A 24,460-nucleotide genomic window follows, 5' to 3' on the forward strand; every position below is an offset into this window, starting at 1 on the left:
TTTGAGACGTAATAAGTGATGTAGTCAAAAAATGTTTGCATAGTGGAATGAAAAGGAGATTATTGTACTTATTCTTCATTTTGGTTCCCAAAAAACTTTCCATTCGCAACAGTAAAGAATAACTATTTCAACATTGCAATGGCTACTCTGAGCAATGATTTCTTCGTATATTTTTTCACAGTAGGAAAGCGTACGCGCTATAATTCATATTGATCTCTAATGAATCAAACGTTCAACCGACGAGTGTTTAGTTCTCCGATCGTACAATCGCGTACGCGATTAATCTCAATGCAACTGGTCACACGACTATTCAAATCGAATGAGCTTAGGGTCTCCAAGTGGCCGATAACGCAATTATTCAGATCCAGAAGAAACGAATCGCGTAATTATTCAAATCTCGAGATCGGGGTTTGCCGCATTGGCGGCTCGAGATCGCCAGCAACGAATAATTACATAATTATTTGCAAATACGATTCAATCTCAACTGAACGACTGTCGATTGAATTGCTTAGATATCGATGTAGCCGATTCGATGCAGCTGCAGTATCCTCGATCGATCTAATACGTGCGAATATTCGTATCGAGAACAAATCCATTTCGCGATCGTCCAATTAATCATTCGACACATTGTGATAAGGGTGATGGAATGGAAGGTTAGAGTGTTGGAGATATCGTGATAATCGTTGTAGCGCGATAAATCAATTTTATTGATTAAATTATAGTTGCTCGTTGCAACGACATCTTGAAAATGTTGAAGGATTTATTGAAGAGCTATCTCGATCGTTCGAGAATTCTATGGATTCTCTACTTTTAAAATTATTTAGAACAAGATTGACAATATTTTAAAAAACTTGAGAATATTAATCAAAATTCTATCGAATAAAATGATCGATACTTTGTATTCGCTAGAAAACATAGACGCAAACTTTGATACATATCTCAGAAAGAGTAATAAAATTCCATACTTTCGATCACGCCACGTTAAAATTCTCCATCCATGTAGCTTAATTCAAGCATTCGTAGGAAAGCTTAACTGTACAAAAGACAAATATTTCGTTTATCGTAAAAAAAAAATAGAGAGAGAGAGAGAGAAAAAACATTCGACTACCTCTCATGACTTCCATGGATGGAGGGTGGAAACGGAAACTACACTAGCGAGGCACTAATAATTCATGCGTGAAAAATGTTGTCCGATCCAGATCCAAAAAAAAAAAAAAAAAATAATAAATAAAACAATCGATCGATTCGATTTATCACCAAAGCGACCACCACTCCTCTTTTTTCTCTTTTTTTTTCGAGTCGCCTCGTGTATAAATTCGTCTCCATTTGCAATGGAACGCGAGACTCGGCTCGCGCGCGGTGGAAAATGGACGACGCGCCTCGCATTCTTTTCGTTCCTCCTGTCACGATTATTCGTGAGTAGCAAGCTGAGCAAGGAAACCCGTCGATACGTCAAATCGACTTGGTGGAGGCCAGCCCTTTTCCTCCAACGCCCTTCGCCGAGCAACCCTCCCCCGACGCCTAAACTCAATCAAGAGATTCCATTTGCATTTCGCCGCGCGTACGGTGTTTCGCGCTACGTGGCAAATGGAGGAAGAAGATCGAGGAAAAAGTTTCGTTTCGTTCCTCCTCTTCGTGTCCTCGCCCCCCTTACATTTGTTCCAGGGTGTTCGAGATGTATCGGCCATTCCTGTGCTGCAACGATGACGCGAGAGAGAAAGAGAGAAAGAAAGAAGAAAGGGAGGAGGATTTTATAGGAGTCCTATTGTTTTCAATTCGTTTTAGAAAAACGGATAGAAGAATGTTCAAAGTTGGTCAGAGATAAAGTTGTTTCACGAAAGAGAGAAAGATCGATCTTCCAGATGTATATCCTTTTATCAATTTTGTTACGTAGCATATATAATTTATAATTCATCGACGAATAATAATAATATTAAGTATCCACTTTCGAGATACATGTACACTAAATGTGAAAAAAATTATATACACAGCACAATTCTCACGAATATTCAAATTATTCATCGTCAAATTGGACGATCGACGCGGAACATTCGTAGGATCGGAAATGCTGGAAAAAGTGGCACATCCGGTGCGCATCCGCTCATTGCCAGCAGAGAGGAGTCTCAGGAGTAGCGGTTGTCTGCAAACTTTGATTACATCTGCCAACGGTGGTCCGTTTCTAAACCGTGACGACGCAAATATATATAGACGCGTGCCGACACCTTATTCCTGGACGCCGGCGTCGAGTCGTTCAACCCCAACCTCCACTATCCCTCCTCGTTCCTTCTGGACTTCCTTCCCACGGAGACTGTCCCGGCAGATTTACTCCAGCTCCACGGTGGAAAACCCCATGGAAACGTATTTAGCGGATGTCCCGACGACGCGAAAAGTAATTTCGTTAGCCGGGGGTGGGCCGCCACGTGAGCCGCCTGTCAAAAGTGCGCCTCGTGAACGATGAAAATGCGCCTCCACGGCCACGATTGGATTTCCGGCGGACGTCATTGTACCCGGCGAATTGAATCAACCTGGGTGAAGGTGTGTAGCCCGCCGAATCGCGGCCGATAACCGACCCCCTCCCAGATAGTGAAGACAATTTGCCCCTGTTATTTCCCTCTTCCTCTCTCATTCGCTTCTTTTCTTTTTTTTTTTTTATTGCGCGATGCTCCGCTATTTTTCTTTGTCCAAGAAGGAGTATAAATGTTGAAACGTATGTTACGTATGTTCGATATTTTTTATTGATATTTGTATTGATTTTGGAATCGAGAGATTTTTGAATCGCGAAGCGATGGAGAATTTTAATTAGAAAACGAATAAGAGAGGAATTTTTTAGCGTTTCTTTCCAAAACCGTGTCTTTTTCCCACGCGTATTAACAAAGACGACTAGTAAACCGTTGCGTGACCTGCTTCCTTTTTTTCTCGTCTCCACGAGAATCCCATTCAACTCCTATATATATGAAAGAGGCGAGCCGATAAAGCAAGAGTGAACAAGCAGAGTTCGCAAGTGGCAGTTGCTCGAGCTTCAATTAGCGTCTCACCTTAACTTCTTCGTTAACTTCGACCGGCGAGCAATCGAGCCGCTCGACCCGGAAATTAATTATACCGCGATAAAGCGGCGGGAGGTCCCCCTCTATATCGAGACAGAATCGCTGCAAGCCATTCCAGGGCCGGTCTCTCCCGATCCGATTTAATAACCGAAGGAATCTCGACCGCGATAACGCGGCCGATCGCCATTATCGCCCTCGGCCAAGATGGCCGCGTTGCTTTTAATTGAACGAGACGGACGGGGACCACCGATGGACGCCGGTGCTGCTCGCGTTCCAGGAAGCACAAATCTGTCGGAGAGAAACGGAACGAGTGTCTCTGCGTCCAGCCCCCGATGGCGAGAGTGGAATATAATGTGTGGAACATAATACTGGTTGGGCCAGTGTTTCTCAACCTATGATATGACTGATGTATATTTTAAAATGTAATTTCTATTTCAATGATGGTGGAAAATGAATCGAATGGTTTTTGAAAAGATTTGACATCCAAGATCGTGTCAAGCAGTTAATTATCGTATCAACGGATTTCGTGGCTGGTTGTTTAGATACTCGAGATTTTCACTTTTTAATCTTTTAGTCGTTGGAAAGGAGAAAAGAAAAGGAGAAATCGATCTCAATTATTTTGTACCTCGCAAATCGATGAAACGCAATGCATGGGATATGAGATGTTTTTTAACTAACGAAGAAATAAGGAAAAGTCGATTGTTATTGCTTGGTTTAAATGATTGCATCCTCTCATTCATGGAAGTCAAGTATCGGTTGAAGTAGAGGTATGAGTTCCGAGAAAGTGTTGCAGAGTATCCCTGGCACGTTTGCTGAGATGGGAAGCACGTTTTCGATAATCGATACGTCGAGATGTTTTAACCACGGTGGAGGAAAAGTTGCGAAACTATCGAAAGATACTCGTTTTTGATTCATGGGAAATCGTTGGGTGTTAAATGATTGAGGGATGGTATTAATCGTTAAAAATCTTTTCGAACTCTTTCTTTGCAATTAATTGAACGATAACTCGTTTAACTCGTCTAAATTTAAGAAAAAGAATATCCATCAGAGGATAATATTCGCGAATATTCGCTATATAAAATAAACATCGCGAATACAAGGATATAGAAATATTACTTCTTGCGATAACTGTCCTTTTTAAATTATTTCTTTGAAATAATTCCTTCGTTAGCAAAACTTCATTTGAAATACTAGATGTAGATGTCAATGAAGTTAGAAGAATATTAAACATCAAAAATGAAAAAGTATACGGGCAGATAGTAATTTCTCAGTTTTACAGACTCTCATAAAACTTGTTTCACCTTTGCGCAAGACATCGACATGGTGTTATTAAAAACCAGGGAGAAAACTGAAGGGAGCTTTCAATGACATTAAAGAACGTGGAGAAAGGGATGAAAGGAGGAAGAAAGGAAGGATGGAAGAGAATAGGAGGAAGCGAAAAAAGACGAATGTAGGCTTGCATAAAGTATGCAAAGCTTGAACTCGTCTCTATTACATCTCCCATAACAAAATTAAAAAAGTTTCCACAGTATATTAAAGAGAAATATGCGGAGCACGATGTTATTAGGGATTCAATAAACGGATATAAACAGGGTGTTAATATATTCACGTGAAACACTTTTCGGGCGAAAACTAGAAAACAAAAGTTGACGGGTAAAAAATATCGGTCGAGAGACTTATTTTTCAAATTATAAACAATTAAAATTTACGCTAAATTTCTTGTAATTGCGTGTTGTGAAAAAAATTATACGGTCTATTTAACAAAGATTTTATTTAAATTTTAAGAAAGTTTTTTAACGCTCGTTAAGCATTCCCTTTTATTTCCAAGTTAAAGTAAGTTGCTTTTGGTATTCAATTAACAACCGTTTAAGAAGAAGGGAGGAGAGTTTAATAAGTGGGTAAAACTTCAAAATCATTAGGTATTCTCTCAGAATAAACTTTAAGGGAAGAATTATTACGAAAAATATCGCGTGAAATCCGAGCCGTTCTTTTGTTCGAAAACTATCAGTATCATAGAATTTATAGAATTTGATAATTCTATAAAACGAAATGAATTTGGGACATAAAAATTCGATTCGAGTAACTCTATTCGTATCTGTCGCAATAAAAATCTATACCTCTATGAAAATATATCATTTATTTTTTCGAAATACACGCACAGCAAAGATTCTTTAAATTCCCACGCTCCAATATTTCCTCCAATAAAAGACATCCATTAAAAAATCTCTCTGTACTTTCACAGTCATAACTCTATTCGATTCGTTAATATCATTTCATTAATCTCCATACCGCCACAACGATTTGAATTACTCTTTGCCAAATATTTTTCCATCTAGCTTATTTAAAAAAAAAACTCTGAAAAGAAAGAAAAAGAAGAAAAACGAACAATAAACTACACGTATGTTTCCATCATTCGATAAAGCGCCATCTATGCAAATAAAAAATTCATCGCAGCGCCACTCGTCTATTAATTCAATTAACTTCAAGGTCGTTCTCGTTTCCAGTTACTTTTGGAAAATTTATAAACTTGTCGCGAAAGAAAAAAAAAACAAAATTTTAAACTTTCGTCGAAAACGTTTTCCGACAGCGACAGTGGAGAGAATTAAAAAAAAAAGAAAAGGAAGAAAAAAAGAAAGAAAGAAAAAAAAGCAAAATTCAGTACACCCGACGAGGAATTTTTCCCGATGCAAACGATTCCACCCGTTTGGAAATTGAAAAGCGGTGGAAACACGGAAAGTTTGCGTTGCCCTTTTCGTTTGGAGCCGATTTTAAACGGCATCGGCCTCTCTTCACGAGCGAAAAGTCACACGTGGCGTAGGCGGACGTTGAAAACAAGTGTTGATCGATGTCACGTACCGATGCCCCCGCTTCGACAGATTTTTTCGCGCTTCTGTTTACCCACCGTCAACACGCTTTTTTCATTTAACGATTATCAAGAGGATTGCCTATCTCTGTGAACCGCTCTCCATCCACGAAATGCTCCGGGGCTGCATTTTAAATAACTCTCTGTTCTCTGCACGATGTCCAATACTTTTTTTTTTATTTCCTCTTCCCCCCCTCCCCCCCCTTCTTTTTCGCTTTTTCGAACTCTCTCGCCGATTCCCCGGCCATTGTCGACCAGATGTCACGATTACGAACAACGATACACTATTCGATCTACACTATTCGAAAGATAATTTCGTTCGTCGAAATATGATTTAGTTTCGCTTCGATTTCCTTTATATTCGTCAATTTATCCAGTCATTGGTTCCTTCCTTGATTTATTCGCTTTTTTATTCTAATCGATGATTTTTCTTCTCTGTTAACTGTGTACTTGTGTTGAAATTGTATTAAAATTTGATTGAATTTCTTAAATTCTTAAACGTACATATAATATTAATAATAATAATTTTCGTTAATTACTTTTTGATTATTCTTTCGCTTCGTCTTTCATTTACACACACATATATATATATATATATTTTTTTTTATTTATTTTATTATTAACGAATAAATCTAATCATCAATCCGTAAAAGGATTGTTTTCCTTGTAACCCAAATACCCAATAGCTTACAAGTTTATCGATTCCATCCGAATCGTGATTGAACAAACACGTGGAACGATCTCAGTAATAAATCGGATGTACGAGCAAATCCAAAAATACAACCCGATTTGTCCAGATTTATCATCGATCGCAAACAATCGTGAAGCCTTCTGGTTTCAAAACAACCGATAAATTATCACCAATTTATATATAAAGAGAGACAGAGAGAGAGAGAGAGAGAGAGAGAGAAAGAGAAATAACATTTTCACCCTGGAATATTGAAATCTCGGCTCAAAGCGGAATAACAACGTATTGTAAATCCATGCATTTTACGCATACGTGCACTCCCTCCTCGCTCTCGTGTATCATTCATTCATCCATTCGCTCATTCATTGGTATTCTTCTTAATTATTCCACGATGAATTACGTGAAAATTATTTATCACGACGCAACGATGGATAAATTAAAAATACAAATTGTCGTTAAGGAAACAAAACAAAAAAAAAAAGGGAAAGGGGGGACGGTGAAAGAAAATTCATAAATCATCTTGATGAAAAATACTTAACAGAAATATGATCGATACGATAATAATGTACAAAGAATCGAGCGAATTTTAATTAAATTCCGGTGGAATTTTTTTAGAAAAAGAAGAAAGAAAATTCCAGAGGGGGGGGGAAGGGGAAAAAGATTCGTTCCCGCGCGATTATCCATCCCTTCAAATGATTGATATCGAGTCGGAAATACATCAAACTTCCTCTCTTCCTTTGCCTCCTCGTTCACAGCCTCGGCAATTATTCCGGCAGCAGCATGACGACGAGGACGAGGACGACGACGACAATATCCAACCTGGTGAGAATAGGTCGAAAAAAAAAAAAAAAAAAAGAAGAAGAAAAAACAACGAGGAGGAAAAGCAACCGGTTGGACCTGGGGAAAAAAAATAAAAAAACAAAAAAAGGTTGGCCGCCACGGTGAAATTAAAATCTCACGCAAGGCTTAAAAGAGCCGCTGGAAAAACGGCTCTCCTCCTTCGGTCTCGTTTCGTCGTTGAACCGGCGTGTCTGGGACGCGAAACGAGGAAATAATTTGCGTTTCCACCGTGCCGTTGTCGTCCACGTTTTCGACGACGGAACACTGGAGGAGAAGAATCGGCGAGAAAGGAAGGGGAAAGGGAGGACGAGAGAGAGAGAGAGAGAGAGAGAGAGAGAGAGAGAGAGAGAAGGAATAAAGAAGAAATAGAAAAAGGCAACGATGGAGACTGTACGAAGAGAACTCCTGTCGAGTAGGCCTGACTCGTTATTCGTTCTGCCGGTTTTTTGCCAAGTAAAAAAGTTCCACCGGGAAAAGGAACCAATTTAATAAGGATTTAATAACTTGCCAGGATCGGCGGGAGCAGACGGCTGTGTTTGACGGCTCCCTAGAAAAGCGAATTCGCGCTTTCGAGTTACCATTTCGTTGGGATAATGATATTTCGTTTGGCTAGATATCGCTTTGGCGAGCTTTCGATCCATACTTTTTTCGTTGGATTTCGTTCGATTTTGTCGATCGCATTATCGACTATCAGAAGAAGAAAACTACGTAAGATTTAATTTTACGAAGTACTCGTACACGATATCGAAGAATTATCTCACGCCGTTCCATTAACAACATACGCGATCCAACGTGATCGGTTGAATCCAATCTTCGATCGAAGGAAAAATCGAAGAGAAAATCTTCATGGTCCGATGACCTCGATTTCCACGTTCAAGATGGAGGGTCGCTTTGATCCGGCGCGTGAACGACAACGTTTCAAAAACGTTTTGCGAAAGAGTGGGGAGGGGTTGGCGATGAAATTTCTACGTAAGTTGCTCTTTGTGCCGGCGCGGCCCCCTTCCATACACGCAAATATTTGCCCAACGACGGAAAAACAGAAATACTTATTCGCGGCAAATAAATACGCGACAGAGAAATAGTGGAGTGGGTTGGTTGGTTACCTCGACACAAAGTGCGAGGCGAAAGTTGAAATGGAATTAGTTAAGCGTCGAGGGTTCTCCTCTCCTTGCACTCTTCCAAAAGAAAGAAAGGAAGGGAGGAAGAAATAAGAAAATAAAAAACAAACGCGTGTACACATCCCCCGTGTAGAGACAGGGAAATTTTTATGAGATTTTTTTTCTTTTTTTTTTTTTTCGTAAGGAAGAAAGGAAAATTACATTTTTTTTCGCCCGAACGAACGAGTTATTGACTCGTTCCACTCTGCCACCGCCGTCGAGATTAATTTCGTATTCGCTCTTTGTTGCAGGGATCTCCAAGGGAACAATATCTCGGTGATATTCAAGACCGACTTCGAGGACATGGCTACGCTTCACGTTCTGTGAGTAACCGTTTGTCAAATAACGAACCGAGTTGGACGAAAGGGGATAGCTTTAGTCGCGTGTCGCGAATGGAATTGAATGGGCGCGAGTCTGAAACCCGTTCGAGCGACTCTTGGCGAAAAGTTCGAGGCGAATTTCTAGTAAATTTGTGTTCGGGAGAACGAGGCGCGGACGCCTTTGTTGACGACTCGCGGAAAGACGAACTTGCGCTCGAATTTCTCTCTCTCTCTCTCTCTCTCTCTCTCTCTCTCTCTCTCTCTGTGTATAAAACTCCTCACCTCTATTGCACCGAGGATCGTATTCTTTCGTGGACTGTTTTCAAGCTTCGTGACTTCGCTTCCGAAAGACGTAAAGTTTCTTATTCCTCGTTTCGAGAAACAAGATTTCGCGCGAAGGGGGCGACAAAAGTAATTAAGGTTAACTGGGTCGAAGTGTGTTTTGTTCGCGCGCGTTTCGGGATAGAATGGGAAGAATTGTTTAATGGTATATCGATACGTATATATATATATACGATTTAAACGGATAGATTTGAATAGATTCGATAGAAATTAAGGGAAGAGGCTTGTTGGAAAGTGTGGATTTGTAGTTTCCATCTTCAAGTATGCGTTTTGTTGTGTATTTTCCAGTTGGCTATCGAATAATCAAATTCACACCATTGAAAGAGGTGCCTTCCAGGATCTAGTTGGTGTCGAGAAGCTGCGCCTTAACAATAATCAAATACGTCACCTACCCGATCTTCTCTTTAGCAACATGATGAATTTAAAGCGTCTGTGAGTATCAAAATTATTTTGTAAAATTGTTTTGCATGGAATATTGTTATTTGAGAAACGAATAGGATATATAGAATATAATATGATTGTGATGGGATATATATTGTCGTTTATACGTGGAAATATAATGATTTATAAAGTGAGGTAATATCCGAAGGATAAGAAAAACTTTAATCCTTAAAATTTTTTCCCGATATATAAGTGTCGAGGAACTGATTTGCAGCGCACGAGATTAAATTACAAAACTTTCGACCAAGAATTAAAAGAAAAAAAAAAAAAAAGTCTTTCCTATCTCGCGTTGAACGTGAAAGTTTTAACAAAAAGGTAAAAGTAAATGTCTCGCAAGAATTGAAAAATTACTTCTCGATGTAATAAGCTTCGGTAGCTTTTTAATTCAAAGTTTGATTCAAGGGATTTAAAATCTGGAAAAATGGATAAATCTTTATGAATCGAATTTTCGTTTGAAAATTGTCGAACAATTTTTTTCTTCCACCACAAGTGACAGATCCCGTTAAATAAAATTCGGGAAATCTATCTCCACATTTATTTCATTTACCTCTCTCCCCTATAACTTTCGACAAACTGTCGATCAGAATTCAATCGCAAAAAAAAAAAAAAAAATCGCCCAAAAATAAATATTTCAGAAGTTTCGTCCGAGAAGGAATAAAAAATAAAATTTTCCATTTGACTGCCTCGGGTTTTAATTATAAAATCTCGAGAATAAAAGTATTGCTCAATGACACATAAACTGGAACAAACAATGGATCCTTTGATGAGAGGGGAGCAAATAAACTTTGTTTGAAAAAAAAAAAAAAAAAAGAAGAAAAGAGTCGAATAAAAAACATCTTCTCCACTGCTTCCCCCCCTGTTCGAGCGTGCCTTCGTTCCTTCCTTCGAAAAGTCGATATCGTGGTTTCGATATAAATATAACAAAATCGTATCACGACTCGCATTTTACAATTCGTTGACAGATACGTTCCACGGTGACGAATTTATTTAATAATAAATTTGATCAAAAGATATGCAAAAATGGAAAAATGTATCCGCACACGGAGATTTATTTCACGTCATTGCCGCGAACAACACCGGAGGTTATCGCATAAACTTTTCAGATAATGGCCTACATTCCACGTATACAAAGTGTTGCAGAATAGGCGAGACAAGCAGGTAGAGGGTAATTCTATAAAAATGTGTAAAAATGAAAAAGGAGAATAATTTTTTTTTTTTTCATCCAAGTCTTCTTTTTCGAGAAAAAGCGAGTTTGAAAATTTGTCGAATATATATATGATCGACAAAATATAGAAATAAATATGTAATTTAAAATTAAAATTGAAGATTCGTTCAATGGACAAGTAACTCGTTACTTTTTAATTATATAAATATAAAACGCATATTTTACTTAAAAACAACAAAATTTCACTTCGAAATAATTCATTCGTATTCGTTTGAAGATCGATTAAATTTTCTTCTAGTTGAAAATCTCAATTCTCGGTTTTTTACTTAAAAAACAAAATTTTAAACAAAAAAATGTCGATTCTTTTTTTTTCTTCTTCTTCTATTTATTTGCCTCTACCAACTATTATCGAACATTCTATACACAGGCGGAAGTATTGTGCGAATTCAGTTTGTGAAACCCTCCACGCAAGCTTCCTCTCCCTCTCAACAACCCCCCATATTGAACACGCATGACTTTTCCGTTCTGGATTTAAATCTATTTTTTCCCCTCCCTTTTAATCCTTTTTTTTTTTTTAAGGGCGATCGTTCCGTTTCCGCTTCCTCTACTTTAAAAAACAGAATAGCAAGAGGAGGGTAAAGGGGGTGGAAGAGGAAAAAGCGAACGGAAGTTACATCCATCGAGCACTGGCAGCGTCCCATTTTTGGGGGAAACGACTTCTCGAATTCTTTTTTGCATTCCCAGAAACGATGTTACGAATGGTGTCTCCATTGTACGCGGAAAATGGAACAGATTTTTCCTCCAGAAGTAGTTAATACCGGTTATGTTTCGTTCGTTGTATTTCGTGGAATTTTTTGAAAAATTCATTTTTTACAAATTCATAAATTCTTTTGACTTTGGACAGACCGTGCTTAAAAATGAGGATAATAACGAGTTGAACGAGTGAATAATGTTATTAATATATATATATATATAAGAATTTTCGTTCGTCGTTGATCAATTGTTATTAATTAATCGTATGGAATATTTCTAAGACACGGCATAAATTATATCGTTTCGAAATACGATATACGAAAATATCAGATGAATCTTATTCATCAAACCGGTCTGTAGCTGCGAATATTTTAATGTTAATGCAATGCCATTAAGCCACGTGTTTTTTATTCTTTTTGTATTATATCTCTTACATATTCATTTCGTTTCATTCAATCAGTATCTTCATTAACACGCATATATATGCATCATTTATAAATATATATTCACGAGAAGATGATATCTCTCGAAAGTACAGGCCGTTTCAACGATTATGATATTTCTCAGTACAGAAATTAACGGATGCCACTCGAATAGTATAATACTCGAAACGATATATTACACTGGTCGATGAAACAACGAATATTTACGCGTAAAATTAATTGACAAAAAGTATCAAAGAGAGAGGGACATGACCACGAGAAAATTGATCAAAATAATTTACCGCAATCCGCTCTTATCTAAAATCAACATCCCCCCGTCCCAAAGATTCATGCATCACAAACACGATTCCCGATCAAAGGAGCAGCGAGCCGCTAGCTAGCCAAGCAAGAAGATCGAGCACCGGGCTAAAGGAATGCGATCCAAAGATTAAACACGAAGGTCCACTTCCCCCCTCCCGCATACTTCCCGATCCTGAATCTTAATCACCTCGTCCCAAGTCCAGCACCTGGTCTAAGAAGAATCGGAAGAAAAAGAGGAGGAAAAGAAAGAAGTCATCGAACCGAATTATCATCGATCGAAACGTGGACATGGCTTCCGTGTCGATCGAAGTTTACGGCTACCGTGTCGATCTGGCCGATAGTCGTAAAAATCGTCTCACCCCTCTCTCTCCTTTTTCTTTTTCCTCGGCAGGAACTGGGGAAGGAGGAAGAAAACAAAGAGAAACAAAGGGAGGGGGAGGAGGATGGTGAAGAATGGGCCATCTATCATAGCGCGAAGTGGGCGAGACGAGAAGAGATCAGAAAGTTACACGAGGCGTTCCTCCACCTCGGACACGGGGTAACCTAGAGCCACTGATGATAAGGCCGGGATCAGGCAGCTTACAAAAGAACGTATTATGTTGCGAGAGCTGCGAGGAGATTCTCACGGGCATCCGGACGCTTGATAATCCTTCATCCGCGGCGTGGATAAGTCGATGCCCCCCCCCAAGGAAACCGGAGAAGGTTTAATACGTTGATTGGGAGAGGGTGTGTTGGTTGGGGATGTACGACGTTTTAGGATGTTGTTCGTGCTGTGGTTTATTAAGGTTACACGTTACCATTTGCCGCGTTGAAGGAATTGGACAACAACAAATTGGATCTGGTGTACGCGTGGATTAAATTAAACGCTGTCGCGAGTTGCTGTTGTAATTTATTATTATATTATTAATTGGGAAAAAAGGATTGGTTCATTTGTTATATTTGCCCTCTTTTACGGTGGTATCATTTCCATATTTATAAATTGAATAATTGTCATACGCTTGAAAATGTTTTGTTTATAAAAATTTTAAATTTTTTGATAGAACGGTGATTTTCCACGTTTTTTAATGTATCGGGCATCGTAATTAAATTACAGAATGTAATTTTATTTATTGAAATTGCCCCTTTTTTATATGCACGTCATATTTTTTTTTATTATCTTTAAAATATTGTTTTACGTTTATATTAAATGCAGAATATTTTGAAATGTAATTATTCTCTTTTGCGATATAAATACGTAAAAGAATTAATCCGTGAATCTAAAAGATTCTATTTCACTTGAAAGGCACTGATGGCAATGATAAATAATTAAAATTGGAAAATATATAGATGATTTCGAAAAGTAGAAATCAAAAGTGCAACAAATTCTAAGATTTGCATAAAATTAATCGTGCAATCCTTTAATCTTCTCGTCCAGAAACGGGACGTTGAAAAAAGAGAAAATAGAACAAGTAATGTATTCCAGTCCAAAAAATTAACGTAGGTAAAATGGGGAAACGTTCTGGTAACAGTGAAAATATTTGCTTCAAAGAAAAATATTTAACCAGAGGGGATACAGTGACGCTGTATAATAATACACAGTTGTCCTGTGTACAAGCTTATTAAGCTTAAGCTTATCGAGTTTAAAAACACGAATTGATTTTTCTCTTGAAAATACTAACAAGATATATTTCACGAAATATTGTTTTTCTTTGAAATTTGATCATGAATAATGATTCGCCAAAGTACGATTCATTAAAATTTGATGAAACGAGTAACATCGAGCATTTGATATAACGTATGATAACGTTCGCTAAACGTACTAATATTCGCTTTAATATCTTCATCAACATTCACATAGCCGGTTACATTATTAACACTGGCAATTTCATCCAACACGAAACTACTGTAATTAATTCATTATATACGTGTATTCTAATCTTTCAACTATTGTAAATTTCAACTTATTTTTTTTCCTTTTAAGTAGAATCAAAATTCGATCAATATATTTACAGTAAAAATATTTCAATAACATAATATATTTTGTATGCAAATTAATTAAAAAAATTAATTTTAAATAATATTTAAAGAAAAAAAAAAAGAAAAAATAATACAAGAATGAGCTAATACAACTCTCACTCAACAAACGAATCTCGTTCCTTTCGCTATTATCGAATAATTACCGCGAAAATAAAGATAAAATCAAATACGAAAATAAATATATCTAACAATTCACAATGCAATCTCGGCAAAGAAATTCATCGAACAATTACCAACTCGAAACCATCCCTGATTTTTCTAACCTAATCTAAAAATTGATTAATCACACCTCCTCGTCCCAAGAGGTTTCCTTACAAGCTACCAATTAGAGAAGGCCAATTAGAAATATTAATTAACTGTACACGAGAGACTGATCCGATTGATTCCATCGTGGTGCTGTTTTCTAAGCACCACGGACGTGTAACAAAACGAACGAAACGTGTGATTAACCCATCGCGCGCAAACGTAGAAAGCTATTCGAGGTGGCAAGAGGATGAAGCTCGGTCGGTAATAAATGGTTTGACACAATGGAAAGGGGCGCGGACACTCGGTTGATTAGTATCGCTGGCATCGTGCAAGCGTATTGCGCACGGTTGAAACGCGATATCCCCTCGTGGCCAACGTATAAGTACAAGCTTGTATTTACGAGGCAATAACATTTGTTCGCTGTACACTTAAGCCGATAATAACCGGGACAAACGTTGCCCCACGAAGCTTTGACAACCTGGTGTTGCGGTGATTTAAGCAATGGAGAACGGTTCGGCTCAACGTCTCGCGATTCTTAGTCGTGAAAATTTACGGCTAATGGACGTTTACTTTCGTCGCGTAAGAAAGGCTCGACCCTCGATGCTCTCCTCATTATGGCAACGCTATCGATTTTGAACGAGGGGATCTGTTACGCGGAATTTAATCGCATCGCGTCTTGGAAATATGGAGATTTCTCGGTTTCAATGAAGAAAGATTTTTCTCGTTAAAGTTGGCTCGAAAAAGTTATATGGAATATCGCCACGCATCTTTGAAAGCATTGATTGAACGATAATTCCGACGTGTTAAAAATAACGGATCGAAATAAGAAGAAACGAAACTAGGGCAACTGGAAGGAAAATTGAATATAATTATCAGAAATTTTGCATGATACGTTAACATCGTTTATCATAGTTAACTCCCAGTTATTACCTACATGCAAATACACCGTAATTTATCATTAACTATGAATACATCTAAATTTCTTGATTATTTTCCGCAAAATTCTCTCGTGAATAATTCACCCTTCGTAATTTATAACGGTAACAATTCCCTCAAAAATAAATCATTCCTCGATTTTCAATGTACACACATACATACACACGATTTATAATCACGCATCCCGTGAATATCCCGCAAATTCCTTGTTAATTTCCAAGATAACGAGATACCGAAAATTGCAATAATAAAATTTCGAGATAAACTTTTTAACGCTAGAAATACTATTTTCTACTGCGGGCGAAAGTCAAACAATCCCCTTATGATCTCGAGCGGCCGCCAATCAGTTCTCGTTTCATCCGACTCTTATCGCGCGTGGCACAAAGCACGGCGGCATTCGGTGATTGTGCGCGTGTACAGAGAGGAGAGACTTGAGAGAGGTCCACGAGGCCCTTTTGTTAGTAGCGGCGAAGGAACGGCCACGTCGAAATTCGGTAATTGCTTTCTGGATTGGCTCGGCCGCTCTGGGAGTTTAATCTGTCTGTTTCTCAGCCACGTGTCTGAAATTATTGAATATTCTAGGAGAATTTTGCGGGCGAAAAAGTACTACATCGACGGATTGGAACACAATTTTTGTTCCACGAGGGGATGGAAAAAAATAAGATGAATTTAATTATATCAGCTTGTGAACGTATAGAACATATACCAAATTGCTTGTTCAAATTAGGAAACTTATCATGATCAAGCTGAAACACTGATTCCAAATGAAACTGGCAGCGCTAAAAGCCGAGACTTTCCTCCTTTTGCTCCCGGCACGTCTGTCTGCTCGAAATTCGGTAATTGCTTTCAGGATTGGCTCTGGTAAGGCAGGAGTCTAAATCTGCCAGTTCTTGCCGTATGTTTCGAGTCCAGAATATCGTGCCTCGCTTCTCTTTCTAATCCCTAAGGATATTTTTGTACCGCTTACTTCTTAACATTAGTTTTAACTGCTAAACATTTATGAACCGTTAATTTCACATGTTAAAATTTTCTTCTCCCATATTTAAAGTATAATTCAATGTTGTTGTTGTTTCTTTTTTTTTTTTTTTTTTTTTGAATGAAATAGTTAAAACTTATAGATAAAGAAATAAGAAAAAAATTTGAAAATCAATTATCACGCGGAGTCATCGAAGATTTTTACTTAGTACACGAAGTAAAATTATGCAAAAGACGATATTCTATCATTCTAATGATAATGATTAACACGAAATATGAGTATAACACAGTAAAATTAAATTTTACAATACAAAAATCACAAACCTAGCATCACAAAATTTAACAAATTCTTTTCGCAATTAAACAAAGGATAATTGATCTTGTCTTATCGGACTTTTATCGTGAATAAATCGTGAAAATTTATTTTAAAAATCGACTATCTTGCATTAGAGAAATATTGCGATTTATCGTGGGGAAAAATACACAAATATCCTGTTCCTTATTTTTCTTTCTTCGTCTCGTCCACGACGATTCGTCTTGTTCCCTCTTTCTCTCTTCCTCCGACCACGATCCCTCTAGCGGACATAATTACAGGTTACGAAGCCAATGGATGGTCAACGTTGAACGAAACGGCAAGACCTCTAACCTATCATCGCGAACGTCTGGTTCAACTCGTGCATCGAGGAGGAAAGGCTCGAACAGGAGGATCTTGCAACGCGAGACGTAACGCAATCTATTTAAATGAACCTCCGGTTTAGCCAGGGATCCATTATCGTGATTGACTCTACCGTTAAGCGCGAGTTGCACTCGAAAAACGTTGCGTTGCCATGCATTATTCATGGTGGCCGCGTACCGAGGAAATTATGACGATAAATATGATGAAGCGCATTCTGTTAAGAAAACAGTTTCCGGTTAATTTCACGGGACCTGTCCCGCGATGAATATCGTAGGAATGTCGTACAGCGTATCGGTATTAAATACACGTTAATGATAGCGTTGATAATTGTATAATTAAATTTAATACCCTCGATTATATTAACGTGTATGCTCAGAGATTATTTATTATTGCGTTACTTTGATATCACCGATTCCAATAACAATTTTCTCGGATGCAAATTGTTGTCGTCGATTTTCGCCTTTTTTCTTATATACTTGGATTGATATTTTTTTTCTAAGATTATAGAGTAGATAATTAAATTATAAAGATTATAGATGATTAATTCCAACGTTTCGATTAAATACGTAATTGGGCTTCTCTAAACGATATTTTTTATCAAATTTTGAATTATAAATTAATTGTAAAGTCGAAGAAATATTTGCGTGTAATAATTATGTTCAATTCTTATCGATACGATTGGTTAGAAACACTGTGTAAAGATTGTCTGTTTAACGAGTTAAATATAAAGAAAATTCAACTACAATTTTTATAATGATATACAACTATAATATCAATTTTTAATTTAATTCTAGTCTCGATTCTCTTCCTCCATTGGTCTATTGATATCGATTAATAATTTAATACCGTAACGTCCGTATTTCCTACGAACGACATCTTGACACTGTTTGAAAGACATTTCCATTTCGTGGAAACGGACGTGTCACGTGAGACCGTGGAAATGGTCACTCGTTACTCGTGTAACGACCCCGTGAAACCTTAAAGAGGCCTATAGCCACCCACGTGACTTGTGCACGTGCGCACGGTCACACGTGAGTTACGAACTGTCTGCAAAGAATTTTCCACGGGGAAGGGAGATCCAGAAGGGTCGCAATAAAGTTGACACTCGACCAAGTTTTTAAATAATAGATTATGCGCGGAACGAACTTGAGACCGACACAAGCCGCAAACTGGAACACACACCGGTGTTGCTCGCCATTGGAAATAAGACAACTTTCGCTCGAAGACATAAAAGTTATGAAAAGGTCAACGAACCGAACTATTACAGTTCAACTTTCTTACTTCTTGCGATCGATCGTGAACGTCTTCTCGAACGTTACCCTTTAACTTAATAGACATGAACGCTTCTGTTCGATTGTTCTTGAGAGAATGGAATTAATGGAGAATCTTATTGCGAATTAATTTTCAATAAACAATTTTATTTATATTTATATACGTGAAATAAAATATAACGATCTTGAATAAATCGTAATTTATTTGATTGGAATAGTGATATAATTTAATTCGTTTGGCAAATATTTTTCTTCTGATGAACGCCATAGTAAAAATATTTTATTCTTGAAAGAAATAATTTGCAAATGGTTTATTTTTACATTAAAACACTTATGTTTCAGAGACCTTAGCCACAATCAAATTGCCACGATTGGACCAAAGACACTCAGAGGAATTTCATCTTTAAAATATTTGTAAGTGGAATCTGAACTAATTTTTTTTGTAAACAATATATCATTGAAATATTGTAACAGATATTCTCTAAATAAACTCGAACTCTACCTAATCGAAACAACGAAGATGCTCTATGAAGTAGTATCAGTCACGTTAGTCAGACATTTCAAAGAAATGATGCTAGTAGATTCAGAATTTCACGTGCTGAACACTTTTACTCTCTCACACCATTTTTTGCAATTAATACGATTATAAAATTGAAATATAAAAAATATTTATACAATGAATGTCTCATAAAATTATTTAGAAATATTTCGAGTATTTTCTATTCTAATTTATTCATTGTATTGTATGTACAAATGTTGTTATTCAGATTACTCGACAACAATGTGTTAACCTGCATCGATGAAGCATCAATACGAGAGTTGAAGGATTTGGAAATACTGTAAGTGGATAATTATGATCGTAATTATCGACAATTAAACAGGAATAAACTTTGATTGATACACATATTATTATTGCTCCTCTGTTACAGAATGTTGAACAATAACAAATTAACAACATTAGGGAAGGAAATGTTGAATGGCTTTTCGCATTTGCGGACGTTGAAACTGGTGGACAACCCATTGTCCTGCGATTGCCACTTAGCCTGGCTCTCTCGGCATTTAAAAAGTTACCCGAGACTTGGCCAGCACACAAAATGTGCCTCTCCAATTCATTTGAAGGATCGAAATATCGCCGATGTACAGGTTCGATTGAATAAATTATTATTTTTATCGAACATATTTAATCTAACGTACAAAAGGAACGATCAATATTTTATTCTTTTATTCATCTGCCACGTTCTATTCACGATAGAATTTAATTAAATTATATTATAAATTATTATTTTTTAATGTTTCAATGAACAATTTTTCAACACGTATAGTAAAGCACACGATAATTTAAATTATTCGTACGATTCTCAAAATTCTTTATTTATAAATATACTGTGCCAATATATTTTTTAATAGCAGAATAAAGTAAAATTCGAACGATAACGCTGTTTAAAGATTAAACAACGTTCATCATGCTCGATTGGAAATTGTTTATTTTCACGAATTTTTACGAGGCAAAAATAATTTTCCATTCGATATAATCTTCTCGTTTGCGAACAGGAGCACGAATTCAAATGTTCCGGGCCGGTTGAGCGTACGGGATCCGAGTGCAGCGCAGAACCGCAATGCCCGCATCCTTGCAGATGCGCTGATGGTATCGTCGACTGCAGGGAGAATTCTTTGACGAAAGTGCCCACTCATCTCCCGGAGGACACGACCGAATTGTTCGTATTACTTTGTCGCAAACCACCGCGTAGAATTTGCCAAATATCTCTCATTTATGAAACTTTATATTATAAACGGTATGATGATAATTAAATTAGTGTAAAATTAGTATAATAATAATAATGGAATTTGAGATGAATAACATTTGGATTCTAAACCTTGTCGAATTTTGGATTAACGATTTCAATTAACGACGAAACTTTAACCATTCGTATCAATTTCTTTTCTACGATGTTAATTTAGCATGAAAATGGAATTTGAACGAAAAATTTCGAAAGGTCGGAATTGATTAAAAAAAAATTTTTTTTTTTTAGTGAAACAAAAAAAAAAAAGAAAAGAGAAAATAGATTGTTCGATGAATGAAATATGATTACGTTTATTCTATACACTCTCTGTTAAATTAATTTCAGTAAATGCAACGGAATAAATAAAATTCCACGGTGTTACAAAACGGTTAATTGCATTATAATTGAAAAACCGTGTATGTAACGGTTGACGTTGACGTTTCCACTATGATGATGATTGTCGCGCTGTTAATAAAAACCAATTAATTTGATGCTCGCCAAATTTCCCTTTCCTCCCGTGGCGCAATTTCTACGCGGAAAGAGAGAGAGAGAGAGAGAAAAAAATGGAGCAATCGCTGAAAGTTTGTTAACTTATCCTCTATGTTGTCAATCATTCGCAGACGTTTGGAGCAGAATCGTATCACGGAAATTCCGCCCAAGGCTTTCTCCCCGTACAGAAAACTGCGTAGAATGTGAGTGACGTTAGCGATTAATCCAATTTATGTTTCTCCATGTACGCGATTTTATCTGACGACGTTTAATTTTTTTCTATTTTTTCCTTTTTTTTTTTTTTTTTTCTTCTTTATTCCCGGATGCCGTCCGTCTGCAGCGACCTCAGCAACAATCAAATTAAAAAGGTGGCGGCCGATGCGTTTCACGGGTTGAAATCGTTGGAATCACTGTGCGTATTGAATTGAAAATTATTTGAACCGAAGTAAGGAATATTTTTTTTTTCTTTTTTTTTACGAATAAAATTTTGTCCTCGGCTTGCAGAGTATTGTACGGAAACAAAATCACCGAATTGCCTAGCGGATTGTTCCAAGGATTGACCAATTTGCAGTTACTGTAAGTCTGTGCAAAACGCATTAATTATTGCCACAATAAATAATACAAATCGGCAAGAAATAATTTTTAAATAATTTCATTCCTCTTCAATTTTTATCTTTAAACGTGGACGAATTTTTTTATTCTTCTTTCTTCTCTTTTTTCCAATTCTCGGCAAAAGATCGCTTTGCAATATTAAAAACGCAACGACGATTAATTCAAACGTGATCCACTTTTTCCCTCGGCAATGAAGAAAAATTTCGATTCGATCAATTTTTTTTTTTTTTTTTCGTTCGCTCTGCTTAATAATAATTCGATCAATTTTAAAATAAACACTACTCCCGTCCACACGTTCAATTATTCCGCGGATTGAGCGCAGGCGGATCGAGAGTGGGGCGTAAATTGACGACACAAAACGAACTTTTCAGGCTGCTGAACGCGAACGAGATATCCTGCATACGAACCGATCTGTTCCGAGATCTGACCAGCCTCACTCTGTTGTCCCTCTACGATAACAACATCAGATCCCTGGCCAATGGAACTTTCGCCAATCTACGAAGCATTGAAACGCTGTTTGTATCCCACCATTGGACCGTTAATTTATACAAATTACCGCGGCTTTAACGCTCGAATGCACGGAGCGAGAGAGAGAGAGAGAGAGAGAGAGAGGGAGAGGGAGGGATCGAATTGCAAACGCGTGTCACACGGCCGTGTGTATACCACGAAACTCGCGGAATATTCGAGCTCTCGATTGTTCGCTGATTGACACTCTTTCAACGTTTTCGCGCTCCACCGCGTTACGTACAGGCAAATTGTTCGATTCTGTTCGAATTAATCTCGTTATACGTCCGTTTAATGATATTATTCGTTTTAGACTATTAGGGGATAATTGTACGGTAATTAATTGATACGTATTAGAGGATAGTTGCGGTGGAAAGAGTGTTCAGATATTTTGGAAATTCTCAATGTTATTGTTTTACGTTCCATTGCGAGTATTTTTGAATTAAAGCTTTTTTAAATGGTATATCGTAGAAAGTAGAATATTCAGTTTTTGTGCACAATTTTGAGAAGATTCCAAAATTTAATTTCTCGGATATTTAAAAATATTCGATATTTAATATATTTAATTTCGATAACGAGTATGATCGAGTCGAACGAGAGAATCGAACGTTTTGGATCGACGAGGATTTTCACGAAATAAAATTTTCTCCACACAGACATTTGGCAAGGAACCCGTTCATCTGCGACTGCAACCTACGATGGCTGAACGCGTATCTTCACGCGCATCCCATCGAGACGTCGGGAGCCAAGTGCGAGTCGCCGAAGAGGGCGCAGAAGCGGAAGATCGATTCGATGCGGGACGACAAGTTCAAATGTAAGGGTAAGCACGACCCGATTTCTTTCATATTTCTCTCTTAAACGCAACGACGGAACACACGGATACGTACAAGCCGGTAATGCAGTAGGATATTTTTCCATCTTTTGGCTGAACAGAGAGATCGTCGCTCATGATGCGTGTTAAGAAATGGGTCAGTGATTTGTATTGAAAATATTTTTACAATCCTCTCGACCGTTAAATCGATCGATAAAACTTTTCCAAAGAATAATTTCAATATTAAACAGCAATATTTTTCTTTTCCTTATCAATATAATTTCTCTGGATCAACGATTTCCAATCTAATGCTACGATGTAAATTTTAACAATTTCATCGTCTACATTCTACAAAATGATACACTTGGTATATAATTCATTCGATCATTTTTATTCTATTTTCCTTTTTGCCTCGTATTGCAAGAGTTATCTTAATATCACGAAACGAGATAGCAAACTCTGAAAAGTGAATCGTCGGAAAACACTGTTTCCAGATTATTATCATTACGTCTTTGTAATTAAACGGGTTTCGTCAACGAGGTACTTTTTATCGCACAAACGTTATCAAACGTTTAATTCAAATTCCTTTTGAAAAAGGAAGGAGCGTTCAAGTGTTTCATCTAAATTTTTTTCTAAAAATTGCAAAAGTTCCCGGGAAATTTTACATTCACTGGGGGGGGAGGATGGGATAGTATGTTCTCGTTTACCGGAAACGGGTGGCGTTACGATAATGCGCGACTACACAACGTGCGTGCCAGCCAAGTGTTTATTTTCCGGTGTCATTTGCCCGGCGCACGAAACAACGAGGGGGGCGGGAGGGGGGAGGGGAGGAAGAACGAGATTACATTCTGCTCGGCTAAGTGTAATTAGGTGAAATATAACGGCGTGAAAAGGAAAAGCACGATCTTCCTTCTTGTTGCTAATGTCTCGAATACGCACGCCTTAAGAATTTCCCGCACATGCACGCCTTCTATCCTCCGTCTCATCATTTTGCCTCATTTCCAACTTTTTCCAAACAAACTCGTTCGAATCGTTTGATCTTAACGACTTTAAGAAGTAATTTAAGAGAGCTTGAAAGATTCATCGAAAAGAAATTCGCTTTACAATTTTAATCCTTAAATTATTATTAATGAATTATCCGATTGTATTTGGAGTAAGAGCATTTCGCCAATCAATTTTTAAATTATTAATAAACTTTATTCCATATTCACAAGAGCGCTTTGCCAATCATTCTTTGGATGTGTGTAAATAAATACTCATATTATTATTCCAAGAATGTGAGAAAGAAGTATTTCAATCTCGCGGAAACTTTAAAATGAAATTTTAATTTTTAAATTATTAATAAATTATCCGATATTTACAAGAGCGTTTTGCCAATCATTTTTTGGGTGCGTGCAAATAAGTATATCACATTATTGTTTCAAAAATATGAGAAGGAAGATATTTGAATGGCGGAACGGAAAGTTGTGAAAATTTGAGCGGAATCGGAAGGGATTAATTGAAGTCGAAGATTGGCTCGCAACGGGGGTTACCTTGTTAACGTCGGCCGCGATAAATTTTGATAATGAACAGCGGTAGTAGCGGCGATATCATTAAATTAAGCATCGACGGGATGCCATGCGCTCGTTTTGCGTCTCTCTCACACGTTAATTGAGTGTTGAATGTCACGGTGCTCACGAGGTGAATATGTTTATGTATGAGTACGCGCGCGCAGGTGATTTATCATCGCATTATACGCCGCATTACAAATTGTCCGCCGCGATACACGCGCGTAATTATATCGGTAA

At 37.4% G+C, this 24,460-nt stretch overlaps 1 protein-coding gene across 2 annotated transcripts in view; it reads left to right on the forward strand.

The window, feature by feature from the left end:
• Positions 1–24,460, forward strand: part of LOC100868911 (slit guidance ligand) — a 166,945-nt gene that overhangs the window by 124,023 nt on the left and 18,462 nt on the right. The window contains exons 2-12 of one of the 2 annotated variants that reach the window (XM_086917460.1): positions 8,844–8,915; positions 9,543–9,686; positions 18,819–18,890; positions 19,244–19,315; positions 19,406–19,619; positions 20,028–20,191; positions 20,878–20,949; positions 21,087–21,158; positions 21,251–21,322; positions 21,730–21,873; positions 22,519–22,682. In XM_086917460.1, the coding sequence (XP_086773586.1) occupies positions 8,896–8,915; positions 9,543–9,686; positions 18,819–18,890; positions 19,244–19,315; positions 19,406–19,619; positions 20,028–20,191; positions 20,878–20,949; positions 21,087–21,158; positions 21,251–21,322; positions 21,730–21,873; positions 22,519–22,682 (1,210 nt within the window). In that variant the 5' untranslated portion in view covers positions 8,844–8,895. The remainder of the gene's footprint in view (positions 1–8,843; positions 8,916–9,542; positions 9,687–18,818; positions 18,891–19,243; positions 19,316–19,405; positions 19,620–20,027; positions 20,192–20,877; positions 20,950–21,086; positions 21,159–21,250; positions 21,323–21,729; positions 21,874–22,518; positions 22,683–24,460) is intronic. The other variant, XM_086917461.1, reaches the window with a different exon arrangement.

The sequence above is a fragment of the Apis florea genome, unplaced genomic scaffold, assembly GCF_048593485.1.
Source record: "Apis florea isolate Af1SG1 unplaced genomic scaffold, ASM4859348v1 contig_2201_pilon, whole genome shotgun sequence".
NCBI lineage: Eukaryota > Metazoa > Arthropoda > Insecta > Hymenoptera > Apidae > Apis > Apis florea.